General features: G+C 38.3%; 1 protein-coding gene across 1 annotated transcript in view; it reads left to right on the top strand.

Moving 5' to 3' along the window:
* Positions 1–25,784, top strand: part of HCN1 (hyperpolarization activated cyclic nucleotide gated potassium channel 1) — a gene marked incomplete at its 5' end in the record, with an annotated part of 43,703 nt that overhangs the window by 17,523 nt on the left and 396 nt on the right. Inside the window, 3 exons of the mRNA XM_035889486.1 lie at positions 5,555–5,795; positions 23,411–23,575; positions 25,550–25,780. Of these exons, the coding sequence (XP_035745379.1) occupies positions 5,555–5,795; positions 23,411–23,575; positions 25,550–25,780 (637 nt within the window). The remainder of the gene's footprint in view (positions 1–5,554; positions 5,796–23,410; positions 23,576–25,549; positions 25,781–25,784) is intronic.

Raw genomic sequence — 25,784 nt, 5'->3', positions numbered from 1 at the left:
TACTTATATGAAAGCCTCAGAGCAAAATTTATTTTTAAGTCATACACGTTGTATAGATGATTAAGCAGAATGTGTCAAAGCAATTTGAACAATTTCAGGTGCACTAGAGATGAAGAATATTGCACCCCGTTGCCACATGTTGATTTTCTGGCATTAAACAAGTTGTGAGCTAATGATGTAGTCGTTCCCTCAGTGGAGTACTAATCCTAGTCCTGATTGCCTGCTGTCATAAAACCCAAGAGAACTTAATATCAGTGAAATGCCTCCTTTCTTGCAAAGTTGACTATAATTGACCAATGGGTTAAAAAATTACAGGAAATTATGAAGACATACAGAATACGACTCCTTAGAACCCAGTTTGAATATATTTAACCTAATTATGCAGCCCCAAATCCCTAAATATCATGCTTTTTCCTATAGTTTTCTCTTAATCACTTGCTCAGTAATTTTACTTCTTTGAGTTACTTCTAAGAGAAAAAACAGCTTTCTCAATAAAGTAATTTCTTCCTTTCAGTGGCCAGGAAATTAAGACCAATTTAGTTTCTCATCCTTTGAAAGCAGAGTGTAAAGGATGGACACTCAGAAAAAAATGTGCATTGGTAGTTCCACACTGGATTTTCACATAGTATGTAGAAGTGACCTAATGAAACTAAGCTGGTTTTCGATGCAGTGATAAACAGACTTTGGTAGCCTATGTGTAAGAAGGACACATTTTGTAGATGGAAGTAGTACCTTTTATTAGCTCAGTTGGTTTAGTGGGAAAAAGCAAAAAACCTTTCAGGCATACAGATCTTTCAAGAAGTTTGGCGCTTTATTCTAGCAACAGCTTTTTCCTGTCTTCTTTTGTCTAACTAAGAGCACTAACTCTATCTAAAAATCTTCTCCTGGAGAAAAGGTCCTAAAAACTCATACAGATTAGAGAATTTGGCCACCATGATTCCCAGTTCACAGCTAGGACAGCCTTGTGGCTGCTTCTGTAAATACCACATCTTGAGATGCATTGGAGCAGTCATCCAGAAATACTGAACTCATGCAAAATGATAATATCTCATGCTTTAACATCAGTTTGAAAAAATAGCCAGGAAGGCCAAGATGAGTAATAAAACCATTGTGCTACAAAGGATCAGGAGTCAATGTAGTTACCTAACCAATATGTTATATACAGCAAACCATTGCACCTTCAACTTGGTTCTTCTGCAACAGAGACCAGTACTTGAACTGGATCAACACTTGCTCTGTGTGGGTCTGAATGACTCTTGCCCTTCAACCACTTCAGCTATATAACTCCTAATCCTTTCCTGAGGCTTCACTTGGTATTTTCTTCATGTAGAGGTGAGACAAAATCATTATTATTCCATTTAATTAAGATACCATATTGGGCAGCATAATCTGGTTTCAGTCTGCCTCCTAAGAATTAACTGAAAGAAAACGTGAGTGAAAGATTTTTCTCTGCACAAAATGTCGACTTTTAATTTGGCAGTTTGTTCTTTTGTTACCTTTCTCTTAACGTACAAAACTATTTCTCGTAATACTTTATGAGTTACATAAAATACTTTAATAATCTTTTCTGTTTCTTTCTCCCCAAGATGATATTTAAAGTAATACACAAGAATCTGAAATTGCAGCACTGCCTGTGATTAAGACTCAGGGAAATGTATTTTTACTTGCTCTGAATGATCTCATATGTAAATAAAAGAACACTTTAAAGAAAAACAAAGCACTTAAAAATGACACATTTCTTTCTCCCTCAGTAATTTTCCACCTTCTAATATCTTAAATAAGGAAAGCTTGTACTTTAGTATAAACTTTCAGAGAAAACTAATCAACAAAATGAATGCATTGCTAGGATATAATGGCTGAAATTACCACGGCAGGGTGGTTTTGTAGCTGTGTGGGTACCTTCATTAGGCAACTCAGGCTGAGCGGGTAACGTGTGTATACATGGGTATACATATCGAGAGAGAAGGGTGGGCAGAAGATGGAGCCGTAAGAACACATGGCATTCCACGGGTGAAAATCCTGCGACAAGGGTGTGTTTTGTTGGGATTCACAAGGCAAGATTAATTCATTTCTTGTTGGGCTGGACTGGCTCTGCACAGAGGAGTCATAGAGGTCTGAATTCTCCCCTCTGTCTATATCATGCTCTCCTATGATGCCATTAAGATACGTTACCGGTCACTTTTTTTTTTCCAATTTTCCTTTTGTTTACTTCAGCTGCCCTACTTCTCAGCTGCACTCCAGACACCTTTTCTCCAGGTTTTGTGCTTCCATGCTCTCACTTTTTTCAGGATTTTCAGTTTCTCAATCTGTTTTTAAAGTCAACCTTCCTGCCTTCTTTTTTCCCTTTCTTCTAGGTCTTTGTGTTCCTCCTTTTTGTTTTTCTCCTGATGATGACAGAAGTTGAACTTTCCACTCTCCCAGCCCTTTCTGTGCTTCCCCACCAGCTTCTATATAATTTCCAGCCAATTTTTGCTTTCTTTAGTAATTTCCTTTCTCTGCCTCCTGGGCATGCAAGACAAGCTATTCACTTTCAGAAACAAAAACCAAGTAGCAAGTTTACAGAAAAGTCCCTGAGCAAGGCAAGACAAGTAATAGTTATTGCCAGCCTTCCAGCGTCAGCCGAGACTGCAGTAAGGCAGTCTCACGGGGAGCTGAGGATGTGGTCTGGGACTCCTCGCGTAATGCCGTCATACTGCGAGCAGTGGGAGCGGAGAATAACTTTCCCTTGGGAGGGAGGTGGTAGCTGAAGCTTTACTGAGAAATTGCATATTTAGATGAGAAAGAAAACAGGCTTTTCTTCACCCTTTAGAAAGCCAGCCAGCTGGAATCTCTTTTAATATTTATTCTAATACAGATGATACTTGAAGGGGTAACCCGGGATTACTGCTCTTGACTTAATGACTCAGCAGGATTCACTGGTCTTGAATGGCAATGACGCCTGTCTGGTAGTTCACACCTTGCAGTGCTGTTGCTTGAGATAAATTATGGATTCAGGCAAACAGCACCACATCTTGCATCAAATTTCCCATGTGTATTTACAGGCAAGACTAGTTTGTGGGGGGGTTTTGAGCTCTGATTCTGATGTCATGTGCATAGAGAGTATTTTCCCATAGTGTTGCACCAGTAGAATCCATGTCTTTGCTTGTGCTGGGTGGGAGCCATAGCCAGACTGCTCTTCCTTTCTATAAGTAGGAGTCCCCCAGTCATTACAAATCTCAGTGCTCTTCTCCTCACATCTTTTCTGTTTCCATTCCTGCCATGTGTTCCTGCACATTTCAGGTTTCATGCAGCCATGAAGAAGTCTGCTCTTGGTCTCAGATCTGTCTCCTCCTGTCTTAATCCAGCCCATTTATGCTTAGTCATGGAGTCCACACATGATGCAATGTTTCAGGCATGCCAAAACACTCTTAAGAAGGGGAAGTTATGGGAATCAGAGAGAGTGGGAGAGAGTGAGGCAGTACAGTGAAAAGTGATGGAAGAGGAGTGTTGTTCTACTTCCATCACTTATAAATAATTCTCAGATAAAATGTTCTTGGTGGAATCATATCCCCACTGAATTCAATTGGAGTTTAGTGTTTGACTTCAAAGTTGCAGCATCTTACTCTTCATTCACTCTATCTTTAACCCAGTAATTCTGGAATTAAATCTGCATTAAATTATAATCGTATAAAATTATATATATTTGTATATCTCCTTGGCTCTTCCAGAGGAAAAGAAGCAGGGGGGAGGAGGAGGAGGGCTTATATAATGTTTACCTATGTATATAGATGCGATCCTATTGAGACCAAGGTTAAAGAGGATTGTTATACTGCCCGTTATTAAGAATCAATGTTCATTTCTGCTTAGAGACACTTCTGTTTCCACCTTCCATTACATAACAACACTTTCTTGCAGGATTGTCAGAAGGTATCATAAGTCTATCCTATGCGTAGCCCTAGGAAGCAATTTTGCCCTGTTTGTTTCTTTTTTTTTAATGGAAAATAAGCTTCCCAGGTGACTGGTGAGACATTTTGTTTCACATTATTTTTCCAAGTTCCACTGGGTTTATTTTGAAAGGATGTAATTTCTCTGGGAGAGGCAGTTGTTTCTTCTCTCTTAGACCATGCCTATGCTTCTTAATGTCCTCAGTAGCCAATGGCTTCCCTTCAAAGGGGGATTCCCATCTCCATCCCAGATGCAAGGGGACTGATTTGAAGAACCCATTATGGTTTCGTTGCTTATATGTGGAACTAGCTGAAGTTCCCCATCACATCTGCAAGCACGATATCACCTAGTCAGGGTGGGAAGAGAAGAAAGGAATGTGACTTAACTGTGGACAAGTATAGCTGAGCTTGCTGCCCAGAGAGGTGGCTGCATGGGGTACATGGAATATGTAAGTATGGGACAGCAGATGCATGGGAGGTTGAAAAAGCAACTTCCCACAGGAGCGCAATGGGCCTCAGTAAAGGTGGTGAGAGCACTAGTGGGTGGGATGTCTCCTTTACGTCAATCACAAAGCCTTGGCTTAGTGTGAGAAATGCTAGGAATACTCCACTGACAATGAAATTATTTTAGTTTTCCAAAGACAGCTGGCTGTATTTTTCTTCTGTTTTCTCTGTGCATTTATGTAAAGATGATCATATATGCTTTTCTTACCATGTTTGGGTTGCTAACTCTGTAGGTGCCTGAGCCCCTCTCCATGTGTAATACTGATTATTCTCAGCTCTTCAATACACTGTTAAATCTGTATGACAACTGACCATGTTAATTTTCCTAAGACAAAGTAAGGTCTGCAAGAGTGAGCTTGAAACTCTTTCAGAAATTGTTCTTTTTTATTTTTATTTTTTATTTAAAGCAAGTAGGACATTTATAGCTTTTTGGTACTAATACTTTCATGTAGATGTGTTTATAGTTGGCACTGTAAATGTAAATATTCTTGGTGGGATATGCCCTTAAGGCCTGTAGCAATCTTAGGAAAATAGCAGTGCTTTCTGCATATGAGGGTCTACTGCATATGCATCTGTTAGAAGGACAAGAATGTATGCCTCTCTGTTTTATAAGATGAATTAAATTCTAGGAAGGAAATTTTCTTGTTGATTTCATCTAGCCCTGCAGCTAACTGTAATATTACCACTGGAGTTGTTCTGATCAGAAAGATGTTACTGGTGTAATATTTTAAAACACAGGGCTTGCATAACTTTATCACTTAATACAGTTATTGCAGCAACTAATCTTGTTGTCAGGCAGTGTAATTCCTATTTAATTTTTATCTTTCTGTCATATTTTTCTCTTAAAATCCAAGGGGAATAATAAATAACATGTGAAAATTGCCTGAAGAAGAAAACCTTTGACCTCAGAAATACAAATAAGACTGCACTGTTGTTTCAATCACTTCACTAGAAACACATGAAAATACAATGAAAATATTAAAAACTTAGGCACAGAAAGAAACATAGATAAATCCAGTATGAGCATAAGAAACTTCTTTGTGAAGAAAGCAGAAAGTCTTTTTTTCAGTGCCCACCATATTGTATATATTTGCTGACCATTATCATTATGTTTCCGTCCCATTTAGGAGATTGTCAACTTCAACTGTCGGAAGCTGGTTGCTACAATGCCTCTTTTTGCTAATGCAGACCCAAATTTTGTGACTGCCATGCTAAGCAAACTGCGATTTGAGGTGTTCCAACCTGGAGATTATATTATCCGAGAAGGGGCTGTGGGTAAAAAGATGTATTTCATTCAGCATGGTGTTGCTGGTGTCATCACCAAATCCAACAAGGAGCTGAAGCTGACAGATGGCTCTTACTTTGGAGGTGAGTAGGAAAAAAATGGTTGATAACATTGGAGTGAGTGCAGTAGAACAAAACATGTTCAGATATCAGACACACAGAGACATCAGAATAAGTCTACTAAGTGTCTTTTGCCTAGACAATGCCAGCTGCAATGGAGAGTGAATCAAATATTTCTGAATAAGACATTCAGAGTCTGCTTACTGTTGTGAGGAAAGCTATTGAAGATTCAGAATCACCTTCCTGAATTTTGAAGGTTTTTTTAAGTAAGAGCACTGTTACTTAACAGACAGTATTTAAATAAAAATGTAATAATTTACATAGTAATTTTATGGCTATTTAAAGGTAAAATAAACAGGATTCATCTTCTTCCAAAAAAGGGATACTATTTTTAAGTCATAAATGTAAAGTACGTCTAAAACGTAAAAATCACTGTAAGAACTAAAAAATTAGGCAGTGCATAAAAGACCATTACTTATATGGGATATTTTGGTATTCATTAATATGTCAAGCTGTTATTAGTGCTTTTTCACTGAATTTTAGCACACAGCAATGTTTATCCTTCCAGTATATACTGTGAGAAATGGGACTCCCTATCTGACTGGATAGATCTCTAGCAGATGTATATTAATAAGAACCAGCCATGAATTTTAATCCAAATTAAATTCATCTGGTAATCCTAATGAAAAATAGGGTTTCAGTTAGATGAAGGCACCTGAATATTTATAGTTGGATGAAGGCAATCTCTTTTTTTTTACATATAATAATTGACCAGTATGAATATGTCGTTCCTTGTGACTGCAAATTGCCTTTGTGCAATAGAATAGGTGTCTGCTTCTGTGAGTGGCAGCAAGGCTGGTTTCCAGAAGCTGATTGAACATTTGTGTGTACCACTGCTGCCTGTGACGGTTACAGTTAGTTGGTCATTGTATTAATTTTCTGTTGAATCCTGTGAATCATCCCAGAACTGAGTCAAAAGCCTTTCAGAAAATGTTCAATTGAAAGCCTAATCAGTGGCATTTAGCCGGTATACAGAAGTGGGAAGCTTAAAAAAGTGAATTGGGCTCAGTGTTTGAGTTAGGCTATAGAGTTACTTAACTAATCCCATTTTAGAATAATGCGCTAAAGCAACTCCTACTGATCTGGCCAGCAGGCCTTGTCACTCTGCAGTGGCCTCTGCAAGGTGATTTGCACCAGTATTTGTAGAAGCACTTCAGTAAAGAGGTCTTGTGCTTATCCCCTGGGCTTAAACTGTAGATGCTGAAGACAGGAGATTAAGGAGGAAGAAAAGGTAAATGCTGAGGATGAAGAAACAGAGCAATCTTGGTCTTGGTCTTCTCTATGCTTAGCAGTGCCCCAGTTTATGAAAATTAGTTTGCAAGAGCCTGCATGCTGAATCTGACCATAATACTCCTCTGAACCAGCAGAGGATCAGAGGAGATTGCACATGAAAGTATTTTACATAACTGTCAGCCTGTTGTTGCAGTGCAAACGACTACTTAGCTCACCCTGTAAGCCATTTGCAATATCCAGACACCGCAAGAACTTGTTATGCTGCATACCAAAGCAGTTTTGATCATCCCAGCCGCAGATGAGATGAGACAAGGTGTGTAAAAGTAGGGGCAAATGCATCTAAAACATAACAGCTGCTGGGGCAAATGGGAGATAATAGATGCTGATGGATGTAGCCTGGAGAGAAGAGACAAGGAGAGGAGAGGGAAGGGCAAGCACACAGGGAGACAGAACCTGAACCTGAGAAAGGAACTTTTAACAAAATATCATATAGCGTTGTGAATTCACAGAAGGGGATTTCAGACCCTGGAAAAGAATGACCTGTTTGGCTGCAGCTGAAAAGAGAGGAAACCAGCTGCACATCAGATAACTGCAAATCGAAAAGGTTTGGTTTGTCAAAGCAGAAAAAAAAAATTTCTAATATTCTGTTCTCTTTGGAGAAGACACTTTTCACCTAAAATGTGTATCAGAATCTGCATAAAGCTTCCTGAGCAAAAAAGACATGAGAAATTTTGTACAGTGGAACAATAACAAGCTGGAAGAGTAAGCCTGTGTTCAAATCCTAAAACCAGTAACCCCTTTTTTGCCTAATGGAGACATGCGAAATCTGACGCTGAGATAATGTTTAAGAAACTGCAACTTATAACTTCAACTTAACTGTATAGCTCCCAGGTCTGACACAATAAATCAATACCAACACTTGTGCTCCCACGAGCCAGGGAAGGACACGCAGGTGGGAGGGGTGTGCCATACCTAAATGGATCCTTTTTCAATTTTTAAATGTTTTATGAATTGGAAGTTCCCAGTCCCAGCTCAGTGATAGTAACTGTTGGATGTCAGGTATGTCCCCGAGCTGAGTTTCCTGGGGGATTTGGCTCTGGGGAGATCCATAAGGAGTCCCTGGAGAGGCAGGCTCACCTGCAGAACTCATTGAGGGTTTTACCAACACCCTACCTTGGATTTGGAAAAAAAGTTATCAAACTTACAAGATGTAAAATGTTTGGTTGTTGACAACATTGTATTAGTAGAAAGCTTTTGACATCCTGGAGTTGTTGGGGTTTAGTGTGGAAGCCAAGATTTAAGAAGAATCAAAGCAATGTCACCAGCATTTGGGAGAGGCTTGAATGGAGATTCTTGGGAGAGTGAGACACTGGAAAACCAAAAGTTACAGTAATAAAGAGAGGAAATAGCTGGATGTTTGAATATTGAGATGCTGTTGAAGATTTAAATTCTCTTGCCTGATCCTTGCTCTTAATTAAAAACCAGGCCTCCCTACAGATCTGGGTGTTATAAGTCACATGAAACTAGATTAACCTTACAATTGCTTGGAAATTCGTCTCAAAGAATGTGCGTGGATAACGGTCCATGGAATAGATTAATCAGGTTACACTTCACCTCTGCTTTATGTTCTCTGTTGATTTTTGAGGGAGGTGCAAAGCAGTACTCTAGAGAGCCCTCCACAGAACTAGGCTTGATTACTGTCTGCATCTTTCCTCATCTGTGCTCACTGGTTTCTCCTTTCTGGAGGGAAGAAGTACAAGACAGTAACCATGGAGATCTTGTGTTTTTTTCATTGGTATTCCTGTGGGAAAAGCATCCGATCCCTGAACCTTCATAAATCTAATCTTGAACTTTGTGTGCAAGAGCATTACTTACCCCAGCAGCACAAAGCGCCCTAATTCTCATCCCAACAAGTTTTTTTCAGACTGCTGATTGAAGGATTTTATCATTCTCTATATCTGCTCCAAGTACTGGTAGGAATTTGAAAGTAATTTCTGGTACTATCCTTTTCCCTAGGCCATGTACCTCATCCACCTTTTTCCCCACTCCACCTTTGATGGAATACACCAAATGTGAAGAGCACGTGAAATAGCGACCAGTCTGCACTCTCTCAGATCTGCAGTCAACATACTTAAAAACCAATATTGCCCAATTATTGAATGATAAATATGTTCAGAAAAAAATCATGATTTGAGGTTGACTATGCTCTTTCAAACGTTTCAGTAATGGTCACAGAGGGAATGTTTTAAAGAGAGTGCCATAAATTATGTCTTGGACAGACATGGATCAGTGGAAGGATTGTTTCATGAAGATTCAGGACAATCCGTTTTCATTCGCCTTTTACTGGCATTTAAGTAAAACAGTAACTTTTTATTGCCTTAACTTAGAATCTCTGTCCTCACATGGTGTGCTTGTGTGAGTTTTTATAGAAGGGACAAGAATTAGGCAATGAAGAACATGAAGCTAAGTTTTATATTGCACAGTTATATAGTCATTTCTACATCAGTGAAATTATGTAAGTCACAGTTACCAGTGGAGAATTCCAGGATTTTAATACTCTGTAGCTGCCTTCATTGGATTCTCCAGGACCATATCTTGTTACGTTTGAGGAAATACTAATTTTTCCTAAATGTCTGTGGAGTTTTTATGTCTTCCTTCACTTGTTCCTCCTGTTTTCTAAAACATCTTGAATTCCCGGAGTTCCCTGTCATTAGGAATGGGATTGCTGCTACTTTCAGCAATACAGTAAACGCGTCTTTTCTCATCACAAATAAAAGAGAAACTTGTCCCACTGAGGCTGACACAGTTTTCATATGAGGGGAAACAAGGTTGCTCTCAATGGAAATTAATGACCTTCTCCTTCTAACTGCTTCTGTAGGATGGGCAGGGTGAGTAAAATGGGAATGAAGAAGGAAAGGACAGGGTGGATGGTCAGGGCTATGTTAACACATAGGACAAAACCACAGAGGAGGTCAGAAGAGTGTGGGGGGTGAGATGGGGGTCAACAGAGGGAGGACCGTGTGCGTAGGAGTCTGGTTGTGAGTACTGCAAAGAAAGATGAGAGGAACTGTGAGTGCAGGGCAACGTTGTGAGCATGAGATTGATGGGAACGGGAAGAAAATGCAAGAGGCAAGAGCACGTCTGAACAAGACTAAAGCAACCTTCAGAAGCTGGAAAGGAGTGGGAAGGTGCTCACACCTATCCTGTTTGAGCAGCAAGTAGGAAAACCTGGCTGCATGTGCGTTTGCAGCTAAGTTGAACTGCAAGCTTGAGATACACTTGAATTCAGCCTTACTGGGATGGAGAATAAGAATCAGGAGGAAGATGAAAAATGTAAGCAACTGTATTTTGAGGATGTTGTGATGGCTAAATTACTTAATTTTTTTTTGTCATCTAGTCCATTGTTTTAAGTATCTGCAGTTTACAATTCTGAAAGTCTTTGTTAAGAACACAGCAGTGGAGAATGAGAGTGCCCCGTTTTTTTGGTCTATCTCAGTGCGTATTTTTGTTTCTCTTCTTTAATACCTTAGTAGTTCAAACTTTTTTATGCTGCAAACCAGGTAGTAAGTGGTAGGGAGGAAATTGTCAGGCTTCTGTCCTACTAAACCTTTTCCTCTTGAGTACCAGGTGATCGTGTTAGAAATTACTCAAAGGCTTCTTCTGATAGGAGGAATTACTGAACAGATTGTGTATTTCTTCCTCACTAGATACTTAAAATTGGTAAAAAGCAAAGGTTTTGAAGTCTTTACAGGTGAAGCACAAGAATATGAGCCTTTTCGCTATAGAGAGGCATAGTCTGCCGTTTACTAAGGCTTTAAAGAGCAGAAATAATAACGTATCTCATGAGTCCAATACTAATCTAATTTACATTATACCAATATACATCGGTATAAACTGGTGTAATAGCACTACAACGAGGCAATTCTGAATTTCAGTGGAGTAAATTATATAGAGTCTCTCCATAGTCATATTATATATGTTGGTGATTCAAAATGCCTCATGATTGCTAACAACCACAAACATGCAGGATCGTAATAAACTTAAGAGAAATTTGCTTTAGTAAAAGAACTCCTTTCCAACAATTTCCTTCCTCTTACTCAGTTGGCTCCACATGTGGCTCTTAGGGCTCCATTAGTCATCACAGTAAGATCTGGCTCTTCAAGGTCTGCTTCCCTTCTGGAAAGATCTTTTTCTCCCTGATGCCTTGTGACCCTCCACTTGTATGCATACCCTAACCCCAGCCCCAGTCTGCTGGTATTCACATGCACTCCGCTACGGACTGCAAGTTCCCGTTTCAGGAACAAAACAGAAAAGCAGCATTTTGCCATTTTATAACTCACCTCAGGTTGTTACCCCTGCAAACATAAAGGTTAAAGCTGTCCCAAAGCTACTGCAGAGCACGTTGATGAGCAGGAGTGGTTTTGTGATGTCCTGTTCCCCTGCAGCTGCCAGCCCCATGGAGTCAGAGGAAATACTCTTGGCATGCAGTCCTGACCCAGCTAAGCACATAGTGAACTCTCTGTTTAACCTGTATGTTAGAGTAGGGCTGACATGCCTACAAAGAGAAAAACAAAGCAGAAAGACAAAGAGAAAGAGTCTACAAAGAGAAAAAGTACAGCACTACCCAACCAGTAAGGTTCAGCACAACTTACTAAAAGGAGGGTTTCTGGGAACATGTTCAGGACTCTGCTGTTACTACATTTACTTTCTTACTGGTGGACAGAGGACTGATTGTTCTCTGTGGTCTCATCCTGCTCTTGCTGTAGTCACTGGCAATATTCCTCAGCCTCAAAGGACACAAGATAAGGCCCATGTCCCTGCTATCTTTTCCTTTCTCCATCTGTTTTCCCACCTGTGTTTATACAGCCTTTCCTTCATTCAGCAACCCAGACGTATGTTCCAGGAAATTATAACCCCTTTTTTCTGTTTTTAACAGATATTTTGTTAGAGCTGAAGGAATGCCAATATTGCTAGGGAAATCCAAACCAAGTGAGTAGGAAGTGTAGGTATTTTTTTATGAATTAGTTCTGGGTGCCCCATGGAGGGCAGTATTTTGTAGTTGGAGGGAGTTTCCTAGTTTCAATAGGTAAGTGTGCAATAATTCGTGGTACCCAATTTCTGTGGTATCATGCCACTTGGGGTCATTCAATAAATTAATTTGTAGACTAACTAAAACTCATACTGCTTTAAAATATTTTTTTCTATGAGCTTCCAGATACGTTGCAGATGAAGAAGTGTATGTAATTTTTTAAAACTCTTTTTATGATATCATAGAATCATTTGGTTGGAAAAGACCTTTGAGATCATCGAGTCCAATTGTACCTGTCCACTGCTAAACCTTGTCTCTAAGCACCTTGTCTACCTGTATTTTAAATACCTCCAGGGATGGGGACTCGACCACCTCTTTGGGCAGCCTGGTCCAATGCTTGACAACCCTTTCCGTGAAGACATTTTTCATACCTAATCTAAACCTCCCCTGGCACAACTTGAGGCCATTTTCTCTTGTCCTGTCACTTGCTGTTTGGGAGAGGAGACCAACCCTCACCTCGCTACAACCTCCTGTCAGGCAGTTGTAGAGGGCGATAAGGTCTCCCCTCAGCATCCTCTTCTCCAGGCTAAACCACCCCAGTTCCCTCAGCTGCTCCTCAGAAGACTTGTGCTCCAGACCCCTCACCAGCTTCTCGTTTGTGTATGAGAGTTGCTGTGTCTGAATAAGAAAATGCAATGGTCTACCTCTTGCATTGTCATAAGAGACAAATAAGTGTTTTATTTTACTTATTCAAATGCAGATATCACTAACTGCGCTGAATATCATCATCCATCTAGCAAAATTATATATAAATCAGATTCTCTTCCCCATCTTCCCAGATTATGTCCCAGAGACATACTATGTCATCTTTTCTTTTTTGGTTTATTTTTTATAACATGTAATTCATGGAATACTTTAGATGTTTAAATGTTTTATTTTGTTTAAATTATTTAATACTGTTTTAACAGTTATCCTTCCACACTTGAAATTCTAATAAATTGTATCTTGCATTTTCTTCAGCCTGTAGAAGGCCAATTAGGCAGAACTTCTTTGACCTACCTATTATTTATGGAGCTTTTCTCCATTTCGGAACAGCAACTGTCAGTATATTTTAGACCAGTGCAGTGGAAAATAATACCATGGGAAATGTTGAGTCACTTCAGATTATATTTTGCCACTTATTTTTTTCTGGGTACATTCTAGGTACTTCTTCTTGATAGACTACTTTTAAAGATGTGCAGTATAATACCGATTATAAATAGAGCAAATGCTGTTAAAAGTGCCTGACTGATCAATGCTTTACACCTGGACAATATGATACGATACACGGTTTTACATTCTGTAAAATTACTACATATGGCTACTCCTTATTAAAGGTAGTGGTGAATTAATTCTCTCAACATTCATACTCCAATCTAAATAATTAATTATAAGTAGCCTCCCTGACGTGTGATTATTCACATTCTTAATGGCAAGTACACAATTAAATGGTTTAAGGGAGCAGGATCTCCAGATCTTCATACCAACTCATTCATAAAATACTTTTCAGGTGAACAGTATAGAACATTTTTCTAAAAGTATAGTCTGCATGAGATCCTAGAACTGAAATGTCTTTTTGGCACAGACTTGTCTGCCATTTTGAGGATACATTTCCTCATGATATAGCATAATTTCTTGTTCATTATGTAGTTCTTTTGACACCATATTTTATATAGAAAACACTATGCAATGAGAAGAACTTCTTGCTATTCAGACAGAATATTATTTTTTAAAGTCTAAGAGACTTTTTAAGAAGATAGAATGAAAATAACTTACTCTGTGGTGCTAAAAGGTAGAATGGGTTTAGTTTTAGGAGTTTTATTAATTAGCAAATGTAAATATAAATTCAACAATATTAGTAATAATAGTAATTCTAGCAATAATTCTTGATATCTAAATAACGTAGTCTTCAAACCAAATTATAATTCTAATTCTGTGGATTAATGAACAGTATAAATTTTTCATTTAGACTTTATACATAAAAGAACTAGACACGAGCAAAATATCACATTAGCATAGCTTGGAAATCTGAGGTGGCCAGCACAGACAAACCAGATTTTGCAAGTACCTTCAGTTTTACACAGTAAAATTTAAACTAAATATTTGAGTTTAGATTAAATATTTAATCTAAATATTTAATTCAGAACTGACAGTCTCTGATCATTTGTTTAATAATTTAATGGAAAAAAAAAGTGCAATATTTTTACAGTCCACTTAAATTCAAGTTGAATAGTTTAATTTGTAACTGTTATTGTTTGCCAAACTCAAGATGACAAGAGCATAACACTGAATACATAAGGAACGAACTAGCTTTTTTCAACAGGGAGTAGGCAACCATCTGAACAAAAGCAGGCATAAATGAACTGCACAAAATCTCTTCTGGCCTTTGGCACAGCCAGTATGAAAGCTAAATCTCTACTTAGGCACGTTATTTTAGAATCAAAGCTTAACTATTTTTTTTAAAGAAAATAAAATTAATATCAGTCAAATTATGAGTTTTTACAAGATAATAAATAGGCTATCTTATTCTCCTTGGTGGAAAGAACACTTCATTAAAGTAGAATAAAAATGTATGGATGCTCTATTATAAGTAGCATTGAAGAGAAAATAAGCATTTACATTTGCATTTTAGATAATGATCCTAAAATTCTGTTCTATCAAACAGAGCTTTCTCAGAAGAATTTGAGTTAACAGTAGAAAGTAGGCAAGATGTAAGAAATGTTACTGGCATCTGTTCGCTATAGTAATGAAAACTTGGCCACATATATTTTCGGTAACTTCAGATAGAAAAGACAGTCAGGATGGAACTTAAAACGTCTCTGTATTTCTTGATGTAAAAGTAATTATGACTAACAACCTTTCTGAAAAGAATTAAATTATACTGTCAATATATATTAAGCATATTACATAGAAAGGTGCTTAATAGTGTGTCTGCATTAACTTCACAGGAAATATGAGGACTTAAAAATATCCATTTATGTATCGGTCTTGTCAAAAATTACAAAAGCCGTTAGACAATGGCTAAGATGGATTGGCTTATTGCGTCCAAATGTACCTTGAAAATTAACATATGCCCAAAATGTCTTTTTCCTTATCCACATTTACTTATATCACAGTACATAATATTTTACAGGCTTTGCCAAGTTGTTTTAATGAATTTCACATGGAAATAGTAAGAGGCCTGCTCTAAGTCTCCAAACATCCAAATTAGTTGCATGTTACCATACTGCTTTTCTCAGACCTGCTGTAAAGCAGTGTATTAAGCTTTATTCAGGGAAATGGACTGATAAGAGCAGGAGTTGTTTCAAGAAACAGGCTTTTTATACATAGGTGGCAAGAAAGACAACTTTGGGGCAAAGTAAAGAAAGGAGCATGCTTTCAGGCTTGTTGACAAACCCTAAATAAATATGAAAAGTTTTTTAATGTAAGTATTCCTCTATAAATCCTATGAAAGTTTGGCTCAATGAAAGTTAGGCAATTCTTTTCAGAAGAATAATGCTTCCCCCAGGAAATTTGTGCTATCTCCAGTGAAATAAATGTACCTCTCTGCCGATTAGATATACTACTAGGAAAAGAAATAAGACTAGAAACTCTCTAATTAGACCAGAATAATGCTTCCCCCAGGAAATTTGTGCTATCGTACTTACTGTACGAAACATTTGGCATAGATGTACAAAGGTTAAGAAAATGAAGGCTTGGGAGGGAGACCTTTAGGGAAGAGTGTAATGGAAAGAAATATAGCAAAACTAACCATCTTTCACCCGTGTTTTAGGTAAGGAAAATGGTTTATAAAATGATCATGGATACCTGTCTCCAGCTGCTTCTAACTCGTCTGTTTTCAAGGTTTCTTCTTGTCGTGGAGTAACTTTGGAGACAAACCTTCCTTTTTCCTTTCCTTTCCAAATGTGGGGATTGTGTCCCAAAGATAACATTCTGGATGAGAGGGACTGGTAAAATACTGTTTGTGGGGGATGCTGATATCCCTTGTCATCTACTTCTTTTTCCTACTGACCATTTCCTGCCCCCAGAAGACTAAAACCCCTATTATTACTACTGGCTACTGCACCATAGCATCATGTCATCCTCAAACATAGAAGCATATATTCTTTTCAGTCCCCATTTCATTATCTTTTCTCTTCAGATATATGACAGGATACATATGGGACATCATGATGGAGAAATTGTCTCAGCCAGTAAGGGTGCTGGCAAGCAGGGACAGGTATTTGCAAACAAGGATCGTGTTCCTAACTTGCAGTGAGGGGACAATTCCACAATTCAGTAAGCATGAGTCTCTAGCTCATTGAATGAAATACATTTTTGCATTTTTAATTGCTATATTCATAGAGGTGTAATTCACCTTTTTCTAATCTTCTTCTGTTTAAAAAATTGACAATTTCAAGCTTGCTGGTTAGGGCACATTTCATATTTCTTTTATTTGTTCTGTTAAATAAAATAATAAAATAAAACAAAATTAACATGCTGAGAGCTCATGAGTTAGGGTCTTCAGAGCCAGAAATTTCAAATTACTACAAACAGGCAATGAGTCTGTGAAATAAATTAGCCTGCCAGGTTTTTTGTTTGTTTTTTTAATAGGATGACTATATAAGGGCAACAGCTATCACAAATACATAAATTTCAATCAGGTTTAAGTAAATAGTTCAAAAAGTGACAGGAGACTGAAACTGAGGCATTAAGGAAGCTGGGTTTGACCCTTAATTGTAATTGGCCATTTTCCGTCCCTCTTCAAAATAGTAACTACTCAGCAGTGTATCCAGGCCTCCTTCATTAGCTTTCTCTCTGGGTGATGAACCCAGACATCTGAAAGCAACTCTGCAGACAACTGTTGTTGGCATTTTTTAAATGAAGAGGTCATGCAGGCAGTGTCTGCTATTGCTCACTCTGGCAAACTCAAACTGTCTTGTCTGCAATTCCATATTTAGTGTACATAAGGTGGGAAAAGGAGTAGGTTTTGCAAATTTTTCTTTTGGACAGTCCAGATTACAAACCTGGCTGTAAAAGGCAGTAATTACCTCCGCTTTCCTTCCTCCTTAAGTTCTCTCCTTTGCTTCAGAAATGTTTCTGCTGAGCAGTGACTGTATTTTAAGGTTTCTTAAATATAGGGCTGAATACAAAGCCAAATATTACCTGAGCCTTTTCATTTCTGTCCACTCTCTAGATCTGGATTAGGGGATTATCACTTCCTTTTTTTATTTTTCTCTACAGTAATGACTAATGTGAATGTAAATACTGTTTTGCAAAACAACTGCAAAATAAAATCTGCATAGCTATTTGGCATGGCATTTAATCTTTCTTTTTTAGAAAACAGATTACTGGAACTCATTTAAATGGTGTAAGCTACATTCTGACTAATCATAAGACCTGGTGCTAGTCATTTTAGTATCAATTACAAAAAGCAGCATATCCCTGGGTTTTCCATTTTGTGTGCTAGTGATAATATATTGGAAGATAAAAAGAATACATTAAAAAGAAAAAAATTATGGATAGATGCATTTGATGTTTTCCAGAGTCTGATAAAGAAAAAGAAGACAAAAATGCAGAAGTATGTGTTAAAGCAATCACATTTTTATCATATAAAACAGCTTTTCCCCATTTTCTGTATTAGAGATGGCTGAGTCAAAATGGAACTGGGAAATCACTCCATTGCTGAAAGAATGGGGTGTCTAGAAGCTTACTGATTTTTTTTTTTTAATTGCTTGAACTATATAGTCCTTTCCTAAAGAAAAAAAATCACTCACATTACCTGCTGTAAAGCTGGGAGCAGAGTGCCCCAAGCTGAAGGTCACTTCCTGTGAGTGGCACACCAATGAAGTGCCCATTAGCTGGTTTCTGGTCAGTGGACAACTTCAGTAGCTTGAAGAAAATAAAGAACTATTGATCTTTGCACCGTGCCAAAGAGTTGCTGTTATGAAGAGTTACATTAGAGAAGAAGAGTGACCTAAACTTGATAGTTCTGGGAAACTTGCTCTGAAGACTTATAAGATGGGTAGATGGAAAGAGCCTTTGTACATCTAAGTTTTGTCTATAGTAGTTTAGTAGCTCATTGCTCTCTATAAAATAAACAATATTCTAATCTACTGTCCTGTCCTCATAAAACATTCCCAAATGCATTAGACCAACTGACCCAAGCCTTTGAATTGCTTTGATTTTCCATCTTTCTTCTGCTGCTGAAAGTAACCAGATGGTCTGAATAGCTGCTTGCCCATTTGCTCAGCAACGTGTATGCCTGCTACCAGATGAAACAAGTTTCCTGCTGAGGAACTGAAGCAATAGTCAGCTGTCCTCAGCTGGAAGGACACTTCATTAGATCCTGTAATGTTAAATCTGACAGATGATGGGAAACCTGTTACAGCTTTGGAAGGGGACAGAGCACTTAATAAACTGCAGTAGTTCAGAAATGCATAGAAACTGCTAATTATCTTTACTTGATTTTAATATGGACAGCACTGTATGGCTAAAATACTAGTTAACAAATTTATTTGTTACTACAAGGTATTAATTCCTGCACCTAGTAAAGTGGACAATTGCTTTGATTCTGGTCTTTGTGTCCTTGCAAAACAAAGCTGTGCATACAATAATAATTCACTGTATTAATTTGTTACATATTACTATATGCCATTCTAAGCTAAGAAATATGTTCCATGGACACAGGACCAATTTGGTGTCCCTTAATAAACCAGCTAACTACCGGACTGATAACTGTTTCTTTCATCAACACAGCCATGTCTGTTGATGGACACGTTTTGTCTGCAAGGCAACTTTATATTGTTATTTTGATTTTGGAAGTTTTTCAATCTCTAGTCAAATGTTAATGTGACATAGCAAGTTGAGTAATTACATCTGGAGTATAATTTATATGGAAAATGAATTGGCAGTTAATGGATAGGTGCCACACTTTCAGATAAACTGTACTGCCTCCTGGAGTGAAAAAAAAGGGTTTTTCCTATGCCTATATTAAGTGGAAGCAGGAAATTATTCCTAGGGAAGCCAGTCCATGTACCCACCCAACAAAGACCAAGAAAGTAATGCAACATTGCAAATGGCGCTAGAGATGAACTGCTCCCACAACCCCAACAGTTATTTTAGTGAATAAAAAAAATGTTTAGGAATCACATAGCGACAGGGGGCTTTGGGGAGGGGGGAGCAGGGCGGGAATTATCAACTACAGTGGCATATTGGTAAGGTCCACAAGAATAATGAACCTGATCTCAGTTGGAACCAAAACTGTGGCCATTACCAAAGGCCTACCAATCCCAGTTCTTTAAAAGTCGTCCTATGGATTGTGTCATTCACCTTAACTCATTCGGGTTTTCCCAAAATCAGTCTTCCTTCGTGCTGTCTTTGAGGTATGTAGAATTTCCTACCCAGATATTCTGTCATACTAATGCAATAATAAAACAGGAACTACGTCCCCTGTTTTACGAGACACAGATATGGGCAAGCTTCTTTAGAATTTCATGGTATTCCAAAAACTGAACCTGATGCTTTTGCTGAAATACTGCAGTAGAATCTTAGAATCATAGGATCATTAAGGTTTGAAAAGACCTTTCAGATCATTGAGTCCAACCAGTAACCTCACACTGCCAAGTCCACCACTAAACCATAACCCATGTATGTGTGCAACTGATATATTAGTGATCAGTTTTGATTATTATAATTATAACCTTCAGAACAGGCTTAGCTTTAAACTTTTATCATTGTGCTTTTTAGTTAATGTCTTGACAGCAGAAAGTAGAGTCTATTTGAGACCTTTTCCATGTTCTTTTGAGAGCTGCATTGTTCTGTGGAAAGATCTGATGTTAGCAGAATACAAGTTGTGATTTTCAGAGACAAATTAATTACATTTGTATTAAATATGGACTGTAAGAACAAATTAATGTTTTTAGCATCATTTAGTGCTTTGAAATAGTCATTTTTCATCAGTGCAGTGATTGACGTGTGTTTCTGAATGTTCTAGGGAGCAGTTGTCCAAAGAGATTAAATAATTAAAGTAAAACTTGCATTAAGAATTGAATTACAAGCTCATTGTGGCCTACTACATAATTAGTAATTGGAATTGAAGAGATTCTTTTGTTTGGAAAGGAAAGATAGAAGTATTTGACACTTTGAAAGTGTCAGCGTGAAGGCAATGCACCATGCCAACCGCAGATGGGAATATTAGTGAGTAATATGCTGCCGCTGCTTTCTTTTTGTGCTAATAGAGAACCTTGTTTGTCCAAGCTGTTTGAAAATAGTCTGTGCCCTTTGTGTTTCACTGCACACTCCTGTGCTTTTGTTTGTATTTTATAGTCTGTTTAAATCAATTGAACATCAAGGAGAGCATAATAGTTGAGGGCACCTGGTGTACTTGATGCCACTAAGACTCATTTTAAACATATTATGGATATTTTCATTACTTTGTTCTCTTTGTGAAATCTATTGTTGATTTATTTGTAAAAAAAAAAAAAATAATTACTTTGATTTACTTAAAAAGAACACAAGTGTTTGATGGGAACACATTTTGACATTCTGTGTTCTTCTTTTCCAGTCCAAGTAAATGAGATTTCATATATTATGTCTTATTATGCTTGAGAGTTTTTTTCCAAACAAATAGCTAATAGATGAAATGAACTTAAATGCAGAACACATACAATTAATTGGACTAGATGATCTCCTGAGGTCCCTTCCAGCCCCCGTCATTCTGTGATTCTGTGATTCTGTAATAAGCACATTAGTCTTGTGGCCAGAGTACAAATGATGCTATCGATATGTATAACAAAGCAATATAAATGATGTATCAGTGACTATAATACAACTCTAATCAGTGAAGCAACATTGCTGGAAATGCATTACATGGGTATTCATCACATGGTACTTTTCTGTCAGAAGGCTGTAGTTCATCTTTTGAATGAGGCCATTCAAACTGGAGCTGAGAACACGAAGCTTTCTCTGCTTCCTCAGCGGGCAGGCTCCACGCTGATCAGTTTCTAGGTGCCAGAACATCATCATATCTCTTCTGACCCAGCCTTTCTTATCTTATCTAACTAGAAGACTCTATTATGGTTATTAAGAGCCTTCTAAAAACAAGTTCCTCAAACGGAAGTTGCAGGCTGACAGGGTCTGCAGAATGCATGTGTTGTTTCCCGTGATTCTTTCCATTCCCCTTACTTGACAAGAATAATAGAAGATGAAAGGAGGGGAGAAAATAATTATATTTATTGGAATAATATTGTTGAATTCCAAGGCCCTATTGTTCTTTGATGAAAACTAACATTGTCTCCGTGGTTTCTTCCCATCTTTCTCTTTGAAGTAATATAAAATACAGTGTTCTAGATTAATAATGATGAAAACAGTACTGTCTCCATTTTTTTACCCCCTTCAGAATGGTTGGAAACCATAGTAAACTTTTGGTTTGCTGTGTGCATGTGGTGTTTTTTAAATTCAAGAACTTTTATTTGTTGCATGTAGCAGAAGACACCTCCTTATGTCTCTAGCATTGTTTTCAGCAATTTTGAGAGAAGATGGCTGAAAATCAAGAGGTGATCATTAGTCACACAGATTTTCCAGCTATTTAAGTTTTCTCTAAATTCAACCATGTATTGTAAAACTTTATTCTGTGTGAGATCTAAAAAATATCTTAGGAAATGGAGCAGGCATTCACAGCATTTAACTGCTCCCTTTGGGCAAAATGTCCTTCTCACTCTTGTAACTAAAATGCAGTGGGTTCAATCAAAGGAGAAGGGGTCAGTGTGAGCTAGGGGATAGAAGAGGAAAGGACCGACTTCCATTTGACCTGGCTGGCTCTTTACAGTAAACCATCATTATTTCATGGGCATCAAGTTTTGTGAGGGACATTAGGTCACGACTCTTACAATACCCATTAGTCTCTATAAATTCACCCCAAAGCTGTTGGGGTTTAAGTACATTCTGTGCTAGTACTGGTGCCATGTTAATTTACTTTGATTTATCCGCTATTACTTAAGCATCTTAGCCCCTAAGCCTTCAGAGTTAGGTGGCATGTGGAAATTCTTCAACAAGAAGTATGAGATGAAAAAACATCAATGTTCTTTACATTCTAGATTAATAAAAAGTGTATTTTGTTAGGCAAAAAAGAAAGAACTATGCTAGCACTTGATAGGTCTGAAGTACAGCCTGTGGAATTCTTTATTTTTGTCAGTGAAGGATATTTGGTTTTCCACACTTGAGAATGATAATTGATTGAGATTGAGAATGATCATTTTTGATAGACACAGAAACAAGGGTAGGAGACAGTTTCATAGCTAGTGTTTAAATATGAACAAATATAAACTCACTGCTCTTGACTGCTGGAACTGGGCAGGAAAACTTTCTCACCCTGCCCGAGCCCAGGAATTGCTGATATTTCTAAGTGTGTTCTTATTCCCCAACTTGAAAATGGGATCAACACAAACACTTCTTTTTGCAACTGATTTTTTAATTTTTTATATTCTACTATAAATAAGTAAGTATTCCAACCCATATGTTTTGATGTTACAAGCCTCAAACATCAGCTATGGCCTTTATCCAGTAACCCTCTTCCTGTCAGCTTGAGAATCAACAGTCTCAAGTTTGGGGCTGTTTCTTGGGACTCTGCGTATGGCTTTGGCCTCCTCTGTTCCAGAATGATAAATTCCCACTGAAGGTTCTTGCAGAGAAAGGCATCAAATGGAGTGAAAGAAGGTTAAAAGGCTTCTGGTTTTTAGCCCAATGAGAAAAAAAGTCTAAAATCATAAGCTTACTCTCCCAAAATACCTAGGACGTAAAAACCAAGGAAACAGAAGGCCTTTTCATGCTTGAAACATTTTTTCTTAGAACAGCTTTTATATTCAAATATAACTATATCATTTATTAAATTATTTTAGTGAGTCTGGTGAATGATTAAAGCAATTGGTCCTCTATTTCAGCTGGATATTTTAAAAAAAAATCAATAGAATCACTTGGGTTAATTGAGTCAGCGAGCTATGTTTGACAGCTGATTGATCATTTCTTAAAGAATTTTTTTGAAAAGGCATGATAAAATCAGAGTCCAGACCAAGCAAACCTATAAGCAGGACTCTTAAAGGACATTAGTTATTTTTTTCAGAGTAGCAAAAGTAGAATAAAACACCCTCAGAATTGTCCCTACAATCTTGCGTAAACAGCAATAGAAAAATTGCTGCTGAGGAGTGAATTAGTACTTGTTAACAGTGAGTCACTTCCTAGCTTTTAAGTTTCACATGGTTCACTGTTGTTTTCTGTGTGTGCTGAATTTTTCTCTCCGCAGAGATTTGCCTTTTGACCAAGGGCCGTCGAACTGCCAGTGTACGAGCAGACACGTACTGTCGCCTGTATTCCCTCTCGGTGGACAACTTCAATGAGGTTCTGGAAGAGTACCCCATGATGAGAAGGGCCTTTGAAACGGTGGCAATTGATAGACTTGACAGGATAGGTATTATGGTTTTTTTTTCCATATTAGGAATTCTTAAAGCCCTTCTACCTTTTCTTTTTCTTGAGATGCAGGATAAAATGCCCACATTAAACCCTTCTTAAAAGTTTTGTTTTGGTTACACTGCAGTAAATGTTCTGTTGATCTATGAATAAGACATGTGTCCAGACAAGAAATTCTGCAATATCACTTTTAAATAATAAAGAACTTTGGGTTTTAGAAAGCTCTCATACTCCTCTGAGGATTATTTTGTATACTTTAATTATCTTTAGTATTATTTATTAATCCTGTATATTTCTTTTTGCTGCTCTCAGCTCTTGATAGAGTTTATGTTGTTTCATGAGCAGTAGATTACATTTTCCTACATAAATTGTTTACAGATGACATCTATAATGCTGGGAAGACCTGAAGCCTCTCAGCACTCGCAAAACCCATGTTTGTTGAAGTGAATTAATCCTTTGCAGCAGGGCTCTCATTTTCCTCACAACATGGGCACTGCTAGCATTGATGACTGCACACTGACATTACTCAGATCTGCTTGCAATCAGAAAAGCAGCCAACAATATCCAAGTGAAAGGCAGAAGGATATGGCGGATTATCAAAACAGGGTGCATCCAGGCATTCTAGACCTCTCCAATAGGACATACTAGATAGACACACACATATGGTGTGTGATTGGGAGAACTGCACTCTGATGATCATTATTGACACTGCTTTTAAAATGCAGCTGTGCATAAAAAAAATTATTTATCCTGTTTGGTGGTGTTTCCTTGACTTCACAAAACTCCAGTGTATGGATTTCCCCACATCACTCTTCCTCAATACAGTTATGTCTGCAGTTTCTTCAAAGTGAATACAGAAAGCAGGGCAGTGTAGTGGTGCTGTCTATTCTAAGCTGAAGAAGTGATTTGGAGGAAAGCATGTTTTCCTTAATATAGCAAGAGTAAAGAAATTAAGTACAGGTATACAGGTTTTTAACCTTTAATAGACCCGTTCTAGTATTTTGCAGATTGTGAGTACTCAGTGCATTAATTTATCTTACCAAGACTTTTCAAACTCTTAGTTTGTCTCTCAAGGCACTCTGGAAATGTAATCCAACTCTAAGTAATATGTACTTAAATAATATTAGTAGTGAAGTGCAGTTTGCTCTTAGGGTAGCAATCCCATCTGAAGTGCTGTGTTTATAATATGAAATCTACACAGGACAAAAGATAAAATGTGAAGCGTTTTGTCAAAAAAAGGAACAATTGAGTGCAATGGTGTTCCTGTGTGTCTGATGACACATAATAGTGCCTACAGACTGCAGACACTGAGAGCCATCAAACAGACATCAGTACACAGTGTACAGCAGTCTTTACTGTGTAAACAGGTGTCACATTATCCATGAGTTCATATTAGTTCACAAACATTTAAAAAGATGATTTCTTGCAAGCTAGTGCTCACTGGTTACTGATGTCTAATAATTAGTTCCAGGGAATGTGCTAAATGGCAGGTCTGTTTATAACTTACATAACCATTTAGTGGAAATCATGACAGTTTTGCAATGAGAGAGAAGGATGTTACACATGCAGAGCCTGATGGCTTTTTCCACCCTGTTGTTCAGTAAATTACCGTGGTTACATTTTCAGAGTGATTGTTGCGATAGCAATAGACTACAAGTGAAGAGGCACAGGAAGTCCAGGTGTCTTTGAGCACGGTGGTGGTATGAAGGCCTGCTGTGCTAGCGCAGAGACGGGGGGACCGGCTGTGCACGGGGGCCAGCCCTCGGGGGCTGCCTGCCTGCTGAGTCGCTGTGCCAGTGCCTGGTGTGGCATAGCCTATGGCAGTGGGCTCGCCGCCACCAGCCCCTGCTCAGCCTGCTGTTTGCTGAGCCTTTTGCAATATGTCGCCCTTGGCAATGGGGGCTGAAACGCAAAGTCAGAGCAGGGGCCTGCCCCTGCGCGTCAGGCTTGCTAACACTTCTGCCTCTCTGTGAAGGGAAGAAGAACTCGATCCTCCTGCAGAAGTTCCAGAAGGACCTCAACACTGGGGTTTTCAACAACCAGGAGAATGAGATCCTGAAGCAGATCGTGAAGCACGACAGGGAGATGGTGCAGACCATCGCCCCGGTGAGCTTGCAGCAGATGCCCGCCCTCAACTCCAGCAGCTCCGCCTCGTCGTCACGCGTCAGGACGCAGTCCCCTCCCGTGTACACCGCCAGCAGCCTCTCCCA

This window comes from Egretta garzetta, unplaced genomic scaffold (assembly GCF_000687185.1).
Source record: "Egretta garzetta isolate BGI_Z169 unplaced genomic scaffold, ASM68718v1 scaffold712, whole genome shotgun sequence".
Taxonomy (NCBI): domain Eukaryota; kingdom Metazoa; phylum Chordata; class Aves; order Pelecaniformes; family Ardeidae; genus Egretta; species Egretta garzetta.
This window is presented reverse-complemented; position numbering and strand designations above follow the sequence as displayed.